The sequence below is a fragment of the Dermacentor silvarum genome, chromosome 4, assembly GCF_013339745.2.
Source record: "Dermacentor silvarum isolate Dsil-2018 chromosome 4, BIME_Dsil_1.4, whole genome shotgun sequence".
NCBI classification, from domain to species: Eukaryota; Metazoa; Arthropoda; class Arachnida; order Ixodida; family Ixodidae; genus Dermacentor; species Dermacentor silvarum.
The window spans coordinates 33838270-33852876 of NC_051157.2; the positions used below are offsets into that span (position 1 = coordinate 33838270).

Here is a 14607-nt window from a genome sequence, read left to right on the forward strand (position 1 = left end):
AACTGAATGAACAAGCGTGGTGTGAGCGCGCACAAACACGAATAGATCACACTGAATGACTGCAGACAACGACCGTCAAAACTCTGGCAGCAAGCGGATACGCCGCAGCGGCGAAGGTACGTGCGGTCTATCGCTTCAACGGAAACTGAGCGGCGAACAAAGGTCAGAGCCGTGTGGAGATAAGAGACGGTGCGAGCGAGCGACGAGCGCGGTTGCTGGCAGAGTGGAAGTGCCCCCCCCCCCCCGCTCCCTCCGGCGCTGGCTTCCCGCTTCCTTGCTTGCGCGTGGGAGATTGAGTGCGTTCGCTCTCCGTGATAGCGCGCGTCCCCGCACGCTTCCGCTCGGGCATACGGCACGCGGCGAAGATTTTATCTATAGGGAACCTCACGGCGACGACGACGGCGACGCTGACGGCAGAAATCCGGTTGAAGTGTCCATATAATTGCTATCGCAATAAAAAAAAAAGAGCATCATGAAAGGGGACACCCGAACAGTGGGGTTACGAGCTCCGGAAAGAAGCCCATCTTACAGGTAGCAGGTGGAAAAGAAAAAGCCAAATGGAGGCGCACTGGACCCGCAGGGCGATGAAGTTGTCCCGCGTGCCGCGCATACCGTCGTGCAGGAAAACAAAGACGCACGCCAGCCGACGCTCCTCGTCTTCTATTGGACGCAGCGAGGCAGAAAATGCGTCGGCATGGCGAGTGCCATGGCTGGAGGAGGGTACCACGAATGTTAATTATTATTATTATTATTATTATTATTATTATTATTATTATTATTATTATTATTATTATTATTATTATTCTCTGTAGTTGGCGACCGCGTGCGCGCGCGCGTGTGTGTTGTGTGTGTGTATGAGAGAGAGGGAGAGAGAGAGAGAGGGAGAGAGAGAGAGAGAGAGAGCATTCCGAGATGAGTCTATTTACTTAACTTATCATATATACCTCAACTCAGAATTATGCTTCAAACCATTTAGGCAGCTATTCTTCTTCAAACTTCGATGACGACGCGGTCTAGTTGGCCTAGCAGCAAAAGTAACCGTCTGGTTCTCCAGACAGATCCGATAAAACTGATTGCTCGTATTACGAGTGGTCGAATAAACATTGTTCTTGCGTCTATATCATAATGAAATTTGAGCGCCGGGTCCTCGCAGCTAGCCGAAGCGAAGGCCCGCAAGATACAACTATTTAAGTAAAAGAAAAAAAAATCTAGCACGGCCAATAGCAATCGGTTGTATCTGGTCAAATCTGCAGCAAGTAGTGTACAGCTGTATTTATGGCTAACCGCCACTAATTGACGCTAAGAATGAATCGCAAACAGTAGCCTAGCAACGGGTGAGCCATACTGACAGCTCACTTGCGATTTTAGACATTCAATTTGTACAAGTTACGGTAAGAAGAATAGCGAAACGCAAATAAGATTTGTAAAAAAGAAAGTAGAGAGTTTGTCTTAGGCAAATATCACAGAGGCATGGATTGGCTTCTGGACTCAGCACTAGAGGAAAAAAAATTAGAAAAAATATCAGAAATGAACCGGAAAACGATTCCGCGCTCCAGCAAGGAGAATAAGATAATTACACGGACAATAGAGCACAAAGAACGATCAATTTGCGACGGCGTGGCCGCTAAGAACGAACAACAATCAAAAGAGCGGGATCGAGACCAACAAAAAAGCGCAGAAGACTAGAAACGCGTAGAAATTGAGCACACAACCGACGAAGCACGCAAGACGAACAATAACCGGTATAAAAGAGAAATATTTCGACACCAAGAGTTCTCAGAGAACTTGCATAACGGGGCGCTTTTGGCATAGCAGCTATATGCACATAACCTAGACTCAGCTGTTCATGCAAACCGTAAGCACAGGCTCGCCACACTGCCCGAACGTGATGCTTAGGCTGGCAAATAGCAGCAGCGACGCGCGAAACACTTTCTCTTGAAAAAAACAAAAAAAGAAAAAGAAAAGAAAAAAACAAACAGTGGACAAAAACAGAAAAAAACGAAATGCACCGAACAGTGTGGCAACGCCTTCGCACCTCCGACACATCGCCAGCTGCGCCAGACCATACTAAGCGCCGTCTTAACAGTTCCGTGCAATGCAGAAAAAGGTACGCGAGACGCGTTTAGCAAATCAGAAACGGATACGCGCCAACACACAATACCGCGCAGCGGTAAGCGAAACTGAGTCTCAGAAAGTTTTGCGCTGGTAATTATTATACATGCGAAATCTTTGCAGCGCTCGCGAGCCCGCCGCGCGTCTGAAAAAAAAAAAAAAAAAAAGAATGGATCCCCAATTGGGCGCCGCTAAATCCTCCGGCGATCCTTCCGTTCAACGGGCGTGGTGGGGCCACGGAGGATAGTGAAAAAAAAAAGAAAAAAAAAAAAAGAAAATAACGGAGGCGGATAATGCACGCGCGTTCGTTCCCTGCAGTCATAGCTCCTGTTTGTTGGCTGGCGGGGCCCCGTGTGTTTCGCCGCAGTGCACACAACTGGAGAGTATGGAATACAGCGAGAGGCCGCTCCGAAGTCGAGGCACAAAATGCGACGAAAAAGAGCGGCAGGCATCACTGGGAATACAAACTTTGCTGCATGGATATAGACACATAAATATGGGGGGGAAAAAGAGGAAAAGAAATGTGAAAGTGAGAGAGACATTACGAAAGAATGAGAAGGAGGGAGAAAGAAAAAAAAAAGATTCGTTGAGCATCGGGTATCGAGATGAAGAAGAGGCCTCGCCCGCAAGGAACCGAAGCAATTTTTTGCTTCCTCTTCTGGTCGTCGAAATCCCCCCGAGAGATGCCGCCTGCACACAGAACGAAAGTCCCAAACTTTGTTCTCGCAAAGCTGAAAGCTATACGGGGCGTCACGGACCGCCAGGAACTGGCGAGCAGTATGCCCAACTTCCTTCATCACCTCGGGTTCCGGTCCCCCCTCCTCCGTCTCAACCAAACTAAACGGCCGTGCACTTCTTTGTTTCTTTCTCACCTTTTTTTTTTTTTTTTTTTTTTTCGTAAGGAGAATATCGGAATAGTGGAAGAGCAGGCAGTAGCGTCTAAAGTATAGCTAACTCATTATTTCTTTGAAAGAGAAGCTCCTATGGGGTATCCACTCGGATTTTTTTCAGAAAGAATACTGCGTTGTTGGAAAAAAAAAAGAAAAAACGAAAGAAAACTTCTTCTTGTGGTCTGGGAATCGAATTCACCATTACTTCTGGATACTCCTCCATGAAAAATTTTACTGACACTGCATTTTTCCGCAGTCGTTTAATCCCTGCTTCTTCATCTCGCCGGGTACCTGCGGTCGGTGCTCCGACCCTTCACCATGTCTCGCTGCCCGGGCGATCTAGCGCGCTGTTGTTTCTTATCCGTTCATTCGTTAAATTCCATCGCAGATCGCAATAAATCACGGAGTAGCAATCAGTTAAGGGGGACACCAGAGACTGGTCGTCGGGACTAAACCACCACGAAAATTAAGTTTATACAAATTATAAAAAAGTCTACAGACATTTTTCTAAAGACTATATATCATCTATATAGACAGCCTCCGGAATTATGACCTTACACTTTTCGCCGTATAATGTCCGCAGACTTTGCAAACACCGCACTCGGATGTCCATGGATCACAAAAGAGCAAAAGTAACAGACTAGCTGCCGGCGATTTTTGTCTGCAGGCAATACAGAAGCTTCAAAAATATGAAAGCACAAGTGCGCAAGAAGACGAAACGGTCCGCAGGAAGACTGCAGACAATGTATAGCCGGTCCACATTCATATTTAGAGGAGTTTTAGGGAACGTGTCGAGAGCAACGGGAACCGAGCAATAGCCAGGCGAGAGGAGGTCCGTCATCATCGCGTTTCGATAGCGGCGTCAAAATTTTTTCATTCTGCCTCCGTGGTTAGCCTTGTTCACGTCAATCGTGACCGAAACGGAAGTGCGCAGACAACGCTATCACGCCAGCGTCGACGTACGTATGACCGCTGCCTTCTGAAGCTGCAACCTCAACACGTTTTTGCACTTGAACGCCGAGTCGTGGTGATGTGGTACGCAGCTACATTGACACTCGCTCTTCTTCTCTCAACACACACACACACACACACACACACACACACACACACACACACACACACACACACACACACACACACACACACACACACACACACACACACACACACACACACACACACACACACACACACACACACACACCATCATTAGCATCAGCATTACCACCATACTGCAATTGCCACAGTACGGTCTGCAGTTAAAAGACAGAAACACGTTCTCCATTGACGACGGTAACAATGGAGCTGTATGAAAGCTTCTAGGTCACGTATGCGTGGCGGGTGGACTTGACAGGTAGAGCTGACAAGGAAAACTTCGCTGCTTAGAAATACGGCTGCCACAACCGAAGGTTCGCCAATGTCCCATGCATGCGCTCTTCCATTGTTTATCCTGCCAATTTTTCTTTCACCGTGCATCGGCTGCGATCGCGCACGACGAAATTCAAGCATACGCATACCAAATCAGTATCCTATGCGTACAAGAAAAAGAAAAAAACCTATGTAATATCACATAACACTGTTAGACAGTTGCATTTTATCTTCTGCTCACACGGCTTATAATGCGTTGGGCAACATTACACACCTAAAATATTGACATGATTTATGCTATACCGCAAGAAGTAAAGCTAAGCAAACGCCCGCGCTCATCTCTGTAGGAGAACATTACCGTGTTTACGGCGCAGCCTACTTCAAGTCGTAAAGTGTACCCGTTCATTATTTACACCGGACGAAACTATAGATAGCGCTGTCTCACAAAAAAAAAAAGAAGAAGAAAAAAAAAATCGTCTGTTTTTACTGGCTCCGGTCAAGCACGCTTAGATCAAAATTTTCGATAACGGCGTTAACTAAGTGCTATAGCGAGTACACACAGAGCGCGAAAGAATAACACGAAGAGATAATACTACTTTTTACGACGCTTCAGCGAAGCCAAGTATATAAGATGGACTCTATACATCCAGGCGTATCTGCGTAAAAAAAAAAAGCGGGCAGCCAATATCCATAAAAGAACAACAAAACGGAACTGTTAAGTCGCGTTTACGACCTTCCCAACTTTCATTCGAATCGCCGAGGACGTTACACATGCAGAATCGACCCGACCGCAAGCTATTTATACACGACATAAAATTCTCCCGTCCCGCGCTTACGCGACGCCATCAAAAGTTGAACCTTGTAAAACTGTCGCCCACGGTATCTCCTATCAGCCTGATAGCATGCATGCTGGTTAATAACATGCGTAATAAATAACACGCAACAAAAACTTCTGAAGCCACAACCACGTACACAAATGCACTACGGCATATACACATGCTATACCTACCCACGGTAGCGGAGCGATTAAAAAATTAAAATTAAATTCTGACGTTTTAGGCACCGAAACCACGATTTGATTATGAGGACACGCCGTTTAGTGGGCGATTCCGGACTAATTTCGACCACCTGGGGTTCTTTATCGTGCAGGCAGTGCACGGTATACGTGGGCTATTTCGCATTTCGCTCCCATCGCAATGCGGACGCCATGGTCGGGATTTGAACCCGCGAACTCGTGCGCAACTCTATAGCCACAACGCCTCCACGGCTGGTGTAACGGAACGATCGTAGCGGCAAGAGTTCCTCCTAGCAATATTTATAGAAAATTATGGCTCACTCACGGCTCAGTTCTTATACGTAAGAGAGCGTGTTTCCTCACTAGGCCATCGTTCGGGAGCTGGCCAGTCCCGATGCAGCGATTTGAGCAATAACGAGAACATTCCGGCGGCAACATGACCAATCCCAGGTAGCATTTACGCAATACAAGTTTTACGAATACCGTCCCACAGTGTCGTATTTTCGAACCACCCAGTCCGCCTCTTCGAGTAATCCAGCTCGAGGCCTAGAATTGCGCGATCTGTCAAAGGCGATAAAAAAAAAAAAAAAAAAAAAAGACGTAGTTTTCCAGTGCATTGAAAGGGTGCTCGCCACCGAAGGGTTACGTCATACAAAAGGTTGAGCGCGGTCCTCCAGAAGCGATCGATCCAGAACGCAAAAAAAGCCCTCACTGTTTTCGAGCTGATTGATTTATTGGCGGCCTGAGGCTAACGTCCGTAAGCAACAACAGTCTGGGCTATAAGAGACGCCGCAGTCAATGGATCTGCGCCAATATTGACCATTTGCCGCTCTCTTATGTCCACCTAAATCCGGGCACACACGGGCCGTTTTTAATTCCACCCAGCGGGAGTCGAACACGAAACGACGTGCTCATGCAGCAACAGGAAGCCGCGTATAGCCGCTGATGCCATACAGTTTTATACGAAGATTACTACAGGGGGAACTCCGGCGCTGCGATCGTTCTTCTATCATGGGAATGGTGGTCAGTACATGCAATTGTCTATACTATTCAAGCTTGTGGCTTCAAACGTTCTTGTGACGTTATCTGTTACGCTTCATCTTTCTAAAGTTCGAAGCACTCATACCTTTCTCAACAGAGCAAGACAAGAAGTATTTGCGCACATGCGTAATCATTGCGGCCTGTTGCATTTATTGGGAAATATTTTGTTGAACGCCATCAATTTGCAGTAACAAAGCCATCTGAAGCCAGAATGAGGAAGTTTAGGCAAATCCATGTACTAACCATCATTGCCATGATAGCTGAATCGCCCGCACTGCTTGCAGTTTCCTTGTACACTATAGTGCCAAAGTTTCTACTCGTAAGCCTCGTAAGAAACGATGGCTGAGGCACCGCGTTGGGTATATAACAGTAAGCGAATTCGTAAAGCATTATTAGCAGCTCTTTACGCCTGATTTGAATAACAAGGGTATTGCATAAATCCGTTAAATACCCTCATAGGCTCATACAACCCCGAATTCGAGCTTTAGAATGAAGAACAACAAGTATGAAGAAACCTGAAAGAAAATGAACATTTTGTGGGCTATTTTGTGGGCGAGTGATGAACGTACCTACGGGCCATGCTCCTGCAATTTTCTGATATGTCCATGTGTCGACGCAAGAAATAATCCTGAATTATTCAGTCATACAAAATGGCGTACCCCTTTTCTCCGCCATAGTTTTGCCAATTAAAAATCGCGTATAGCTTTTCAGTAGACGTATCAGGCGGCCGCATTACTTCCTCGATTCTCGTCGTTCGATTCTAATACTTTATGCTTGTGAATAATTTGCTCACACTATTACTGCACCTTCATTTATACCCAGGCGCGCAGCTGTTAATTAGTTAAATGAGAGTAGTACCACGGTTTCTCGATTAAATGATAGGATTTCTATCCAGCAGCCGTGGAATTATAATAGACGCTCTTTCTTGCAAGCACATTCGCGCAAAATGGCCTAGACCGTGAGCTCAGCTACTGACAGAACGGTTGAGCAAAGCAGTCATAGTGATAGTGTCATTTTCTCTCTCTCTTGCGATAGCAGATTCACTTCTCAGCGTTTCGTCGAGCGTAATATTAGTCGTTTGGGCAATACTTGTGCAATCCAGGCGAGGTTCTGCAGACGAGGCGCTCATAAAGCAAATGATCGAGAGCAATTAACGATGCTTTCTGTACGTTAATTCAAATTTGCTATTAACCTCTTCTACTGTTTTTGGCAGCCGATAGGCATATATTGCGTATCTGAACGAGAAAAGAAAGGGAAAAAATACAAAAATTAAATCACAATATAGTCCCCCCCCCCATAAAATATCGAGGCCTTCTATCACGAACTCAGCATACACGAACTCTGGATGTTGTGGGCAGCTTGCGACGCCTTAAATTCCTAAATCCGCTGTTTTAACGTAGGTGAATTATGGTCCCAAATCATTTGAAGGTAACTTGCATGCTCCCTACGACATTCAGCCAACCTTAAGTAGTATAGGCCAAATTGCAGAGTGTCACAGTGTGTGTAGTACGTTTCCAAAAAACAGAGACGCCAATTTGTTGCAGCACCTAGTCAGTATAAAATACATGTAGCCAGAGTTGCTGGGAGTGTGATTTCTAACAATTAGAACTTATGAGGAAGCTTGAGCTGGGGTCTCCTATCTAAATACACGGGAAAGGAGAAATAGTTCTTCTCGGCAACCACTGCACCAAATTTGATGCGGTTTGTTGCATTTAAAAGAAAAAAAGTTAAACTCTAACGGCTGTTGGTTGCAAATTATTTATTTAAGTCGTCAATGTCTTAATAGAAATTGTCAAATATCGCAAATTTACAAAAAACGATACTATCAAGTTTACAACTCTAACTCGGCAATGAAAAACGATATCACAATTCCGTAAATTGCACCTAATAGTACACCCAAAGCGGACGAAATTGAAATATATTATCCATGACTCTTCAAAAAGGTCACTAATTCGTGAGTAGAACCTTTGCAAAACCCTTGTAAACAATGTAACAAGTTCATGTAAGATATAAATTTAAATATCAAGTCTGTCCGCTTTGGATGCTCTAATGGATGCAGTGTACAGAACTGCGATATCTTTTCTTGGTGCAGAACTAAGAATTTGTACACTTCGTGCTTCATATATTTTTCAAACTTACCAATTTTTGAAAGTTCGTTTAAAATAATTCAGACCCTAAATCGAAATTCCGCTTCCAGAAGTTACTAGAATTTAACTTTCTCTCTCAAATGCAACAAATCACATTAAAATCGGCCCAGTGGTTATCCCGGAAAAGCGTTTCTGAGTTTTACGTGTATTTCAATAGGCGGGCATCGGAGCTGGGCCCGAGCGAAAGCTTCCTCTTACTTCGGCTTTTTTTCTCAGCCAGATGTGCCTCGTCAGGCACTGCGATACAGGAATGAAAGAGTTAACTAAAACAAAGAAAAAAAAAAAGATGTGTTACATTTAAGACAGACATCGAAACTACTTTTATGAATTCTGCATTTCAATTATAATTACCTTTAACCAGGTACAGCTATACTAACGATAACGAAGACGGAACAACCGGCGACACGCAGTTTTACAAAAACAGAGCCGCCGCACGATGCAGAAAACTAATTGTTTGGGCGGAACTCGGACTCTCTCGAGCACACAGGCGATGAAATCTGAAGAACGAAACGTAATGTCCAGAATTCTCGAGACATCAAATCCAGTCTCCGCGGTGCGGTTTAAGTTTTCATGGCCAAACACGATGTCATATCCCATGGGTGGCAGACAGATCCACGTCGTTGCTCGAACCCGAGTGTACCTGCCGCATTGGTTCAGGAGCACGGAGGTCGCAGGTTCTATTCATGGCCGCAACCGTCCCATTTTTGATGGGAGCGAAAAAAGGAAAAACCTCGCTCGTGTACTTAGTTATGTTTAGGTGCCCGTTGAAGAAACCCAGGTGGTCAAAATTAACCCGGAGCCCTCCTCCACGGCGTCCCTCGTAACCAATGCTGCGAGGCTTCGGGCAAGTTAAGACACCACAACCTCCAAGCTATGCGTGAAGGGGGGAGCACGCCATATAGTTTATTGCAACCTACGCAATTTATTCTTCGCGAAATGTAGTTGCGCGAACTCAGGGTCAAAACCGGGGAGTGAGCCTAGCTCGGGATTTCCTGCATGCCACACCTCGGCCCCGCATACAACTGCTGGATACTGACCCGCAAAGCCGCAGAGCTGCGGGGGCAACTAATTAAGCTCACGTTGCGAAGTGCGCAGCACAGGCGTGGACTCATTGTCTTCGGGTTTTATACATACGCGCACTCGCGTTCCCGTCTTGTCCTTCGTTTTCTGGCTTGCGTGTTTGTTTGTTTGTTTGTTTTGTCTTTCGGTACGTGCATTCTTCCTTGTCAGACAACACTGACCCGAGCCAGAGGAGAGTCTCTTCCGGTAAGCAGCGTCAGTGCAGACTAATGTTAACCATATACGCTAACACGTACAGCAAAAGTAAGCGGGACACGGTTTTGTAATCCGCGCGCAGCGGCGCGAGACCTGGAGGGAATAAGAAGCCGCTGTGGCGCTCACGCGGAACCAAGGCACTACGTCATGCTCACGCAAAGATCGCTGCGCGCACGTTAGTTCACGCTAGATGGAGCGGCAACGCACTCAGATCCATGTTAAGTTGGCACGGTACGAGATATACTACACCGGTCGACAAAAACTTGGAGAACGTACTCAAAGACGTTGCTCCGGTATACTGGTTGCGTCGGTACTGTTGCTTCGTGCGGTGTTAGCACATAACAGTCGGCGCAGTAGGTTATAGAGTTCCCTGCTATACAATTAATAGAGGGAAATATAGAAAGGACACGCTGATGGAATAGTCGGTGTCGCATTATGTGACGTTCATCCTTTTGTTAGTGATGTCCATCTGTCTTCAAAAAAAAAAAAAAAAAAAAAAAAAAAAAAAAGACCCTCTTCACGTCTTGGTGTCGTCGTGTGACAAATGGTTTTGCTGGGACATGTTATGTTGTTTTTCTCATCTTTGCCTCCTGTTGTACGATGTTCCCCGTACAATAAATCATCATTCTTTTAGTAGCGCCATGTCCTCGTCTTGTGTGTCCCGATGCACACCGCGTATAGAAAGAAATATGGCGGTATATATATATATATATATATATATATATATATATATATATATATATATAGTGTTTGTGGGATAGCTATATTATTATTATTATTATTATTATTATTATTATTATTATTATTATTTGGTTTGTACACATATAACACAAGGACACAAAGGAAATAGGGAGAGATTGCAAGCTGACAACTGTCACCGAGAGGGGCACAACGCCATGCCTACTCTTTCAGGAGGAGGGAATAGATAGCTATAGCAAGCACGGCGGTTCATCCAACGCAAGAATGATGGGTTTGCCTAAACTTTATGACTTTCGGGCTTTGCGACTTTGCACGTTGGTCATCTTCAACAAAAAAAAAATATTACGCAATAAATGCGCAAACAATCGTAACGAACATGCACGCGCGCGGGAACTTAATGACTTCATGCGCTTACAAAACTGTGACTGCTCGGAAATTCGGAAAGACAGAGTCATAAATTAAGTCACGGGAACAGTATGAAACCACAAAGACGAATATCAGACAAATGCACGTACTAACCACCATTCCCTATGCGGATGAACGATCGATGCGCTGAGAGTTCCCTCAAGTGTGCCGCCTAAACACGGCGCTTTCCGTGACACGATGCAGTGTTATACAGGGGGCCCGCAAAGTAAATGTGCAGTGTGAAAATAAAGAAAAATGTACAGATAACTGCGAATGACATCGCAGTTTTCCGTGCGATACGATAGCGCAAGACCTGTAGTCCGTTTGATAACGTCTGCGGGCTCAAACGACGGGTGTATACGAACTATCCTCACACACTGCAAGAGCCATACAGACAGCCATCATCCAGCACATTACACAGCTAGATAACTCCGGCCCACCTCCACCGAGCGTTTAACAAAATGTGGCGTTGTGTGCAGACATGTCTTTACCACAACAGTTCGGCGAATTCCGAGTCACGTAAAAACTGCAAGACGCCACGAGACCTCATTTCGCACTAAATTGGCCATTTTATGAACATTAAACGATTCACGAGAGTGGATCACACATCCGTGTAGCTCTCACTCATTTCAGTGCGGGATATTACTTCGAAGCCCAGAGTCGTGCACACACGAAATTCGGGAGAAGCGTAAACGCCAATTCCTCACGCAAAGAGCGGCTCACTTGCGGTCGCCATCGGGCGGAAAATAATCTTCGGCGTGGAAAGACGGCTGCTTATTTTTCTGGCTGTGTGACACCTACTCGCACGACGAGGGTTGGCCACGTGCCACAGCCCACGCACGCCCCACGCTGCAGGAATCGACGCTCGTGGCAGCGTGTCGCGTAACAGAAAAGTCACCAACATCGCAAGCATCAGATATCTACAGTGTGAGTATTATAGATGCGTTTGACGCACTTTACTACCTACAAGTGCAAAATACAAAACACGCGCGGACATTACGCGCGACGCATTGCTGGGCATGCTTACAGCCAGCCTGAGAACGGACATGTATATCGACCACACTCAATAAAGGAGTCCCAACGAGGCAGCCTCCGCGGCGGCATAACTGGAGGGATCAGTTTCGGCGATATCAATTTAGTGAGCGTTGTAGGAATCGATTGAGAAATGACCGGATGCCTGCCGCTTCAGTGAGAAAAGTCGAAGCGGGTACTGCGTCGCACAAACATGAACGTATTCGAGAGAAAGTGATCGCCAGAAAGATGCGGGGGTTCCCGTTTGGTCCACGCTGCGTCACCGTGGATAAAGGGGCCTTGTCTCGCGAGGTGGCCGCTTTCAATCGTGCGTGCGCGAACAAGCTTGTCTTCCGAACTCGAGGTCTAGCCGCGGCTGGCACGGCCGCAGAGCAGCTAGCGGCGGCGTGCGCGTCGAGTTGCTCTCCTGCACGGCGAAGCCTCGCCAGCCTTCCGAGTCCCGAGTAGCCAGCCTGACGGGCGCGAGTCACAGCTTAGAGCAAGGAACGAGGCGACAGGAGAATAGTGCGTGGCGCGGACAAAGGCTGCCTCCACCACAGCTCGAAGAAGAAAAGAACAAAAGAGCACCGCGGGCCACAAGGTTGTTGAAAAGATTGGGCAGAAGCAAGAAAACGCGGCGTGCGAAGGGGCACAGGTGACGCCAGACTCACCGGCCGAAGACCCATCCGGTAGCCATGGCCGCGCGGCCGCCGGAGGGCGGTCGCACTCAGCCAGTCTGCGGTGCGCCAAAAATATACGCCCGTCCACGTGACTGCGTCTCCAGATGGGAGCCCGGGGTGAGGGAGTGGGGGCTCGGGCTCGCCTCCGCCACGTTTCAGAAATCGGCCGCAAAAAAACAACGAGGCAGCGGAAGTGGACGCATCCGCCGCTCGCATCGCGCACGCCGCCTATAACTCTCTCGTCTGGCCTCGCCTGAAGATCTCACTCGCATCGTGAGACGTAGAGAGTTTTAGATTAAGGGACGCAAGAAGCTTGCGGAGTTCAGCTGGCGTATGCGCAAGTCGGTCGGATCCCAGAAAGAATCCAGACAGTCTTTGGTTTCTTGGTTACGCAAGCCGCTTGCATCCCCTAAATCTGAAACTCTATTGTAAGGCCACAAATTTACACCGCATGACTGCAATGCTAACTCTCGACTTCATTTGCCGCAGTCAGGGCAGTTCTCGAGCTGGACTAGCAGTTTGTTTCAGAAGCAGTGGGCCCGAGAGGCTGATCGTATGCCGAAGAAACAGCGTCATCGGCACTGAGCATGCGCGCCACCTAAGTTCGACTTGGGTTTATCTCTGTACGCTGGACGGATAACGTCCAAACACATTCGGTCGGCGATTTCAGTAACCCTCTATTACAGAATTTTGAACGCAGAGGACGCAAACTGCTCGTGCGCGCTAGAAAAATAACTTCATCAATTTCGACCTTCTTGTCCGAGGTTTAAAATTCGCATCAAGATATTCTAGGTCTTAGAATGTGTCCTACTGCGTCGGTCTGTCATCTGTCTTGTCTATCGTCAGATGCCTGCCGTGTGAAAAGTTCGATCATACACGACGTTATTTGCCGACGAGTCGGCCAGCAACGTCTCGAGAATTCGTGATTGAATTTCGCCTTTCTTTTTTTTTTCTTTTGTTTCTTGCTCCATGATTTCATCGGTATACAGGCAATCCCAACAGCGTGTGCTAAATGTTAGGGCACATATTATCCGTATTTCTCGCGTGCGCTAGAGGAGCATTGTAGCGTTTCCCAACCCTAATAAATATTACACAGCGGTGGCGCAGCGCGGGCGCATGGTCAATACGCTCTGGTTCGGTTCTTTCATGAGCAGGGGCGATATAGCCGTCCGCAAACTTTGGTTTCGTCTCCTTTTAAAGCTTTCAAATGGGAACGAAACAAGGTATACTCACCGCAGACTCTTCTCGATCGAAGCGGGGGCGGCGGAGAATGTATAATACGGGTTCCAGTTAGCTTGAGATTCACGGAACCCGCAGCGGGGAACAGCTTGTATAGATAGCGCTATATACATAGAGCGCCCACATATACGCGTGACTGTTTTGCGACAAGCGTACCGACAGAAAGAACGCAAAGACCACAACCAAGAACGTGTCAAGTCCCAACAAGAACCCCAATGTACAACGAAAGCTGGCGCTGCTTCGCGATTATCAATTCACGCCTCTGTTTCTATAGTTTTCTCCATCTCTTTTTTCCCTCCCTCACCGGCGCACTCCTCCTAAAACAAGCGAAAATTATTCCAAGGGGAGGGAGAGGAGGGACGCTTCCGAAGCGAAATTGTCTGAAGTATACCTTGCTCTTATTCATCGTGTTTCGCCCACCCTGTCCGCTGCCGAGACGCGCAATTGGAATTTCAGAGTGGCATACGGGGAATGAGATTGTGCGGACAGGCGACGCGCTCGGCGGCAATCTGTAGAGCTCCATTGCGAAGAGCTTTAGGGAGGCGTACGTACCCGCTGCTCGAACGTGTTTCGATCCCATGGCCCTTTAATCCTGTATACGTGTACGCAGCCCCTTGATTCACTAAAACTGTCCAATGCCGCGCGAGCAGCCGAGGGGAAACTACAGAGCGAAAACCGGATAAGGCAATTAACGTTCTACAAGACCGCGCGGAGGCGATATATAC

General features: G+C 47.1%; 1 protein-coding gene across 5 annotated transcripts in view; it reads right to left on the bottom strand.

Moving 5' to 3' along the window:
• Positions 1-14607, bottom strand: part of LOC119449743 (uncharacterized) — a 392329-nt gene that overhangs the window by 41349 nt on the left and 336373 nt on the right. Inside the window, exon 1 of one of the 5 annotated variants that reach the window (XM_037712989.2) lies at positions 12635-12724. The exons of the other annotated variants lie outside the window; for them this stretch is intronic. Within the exon in view, the coding sequence (XP_037568917.1) occupies positions 12635-12660 (26 nt within the window). The 5' untranslated portion in view covers positions 12661-12724. Of the gene's footprint in view, positions 1-12634; positions 12725-14607 lie in introns of those variants that run through there. 5 annotated transcript variants of the gene reach the window in all.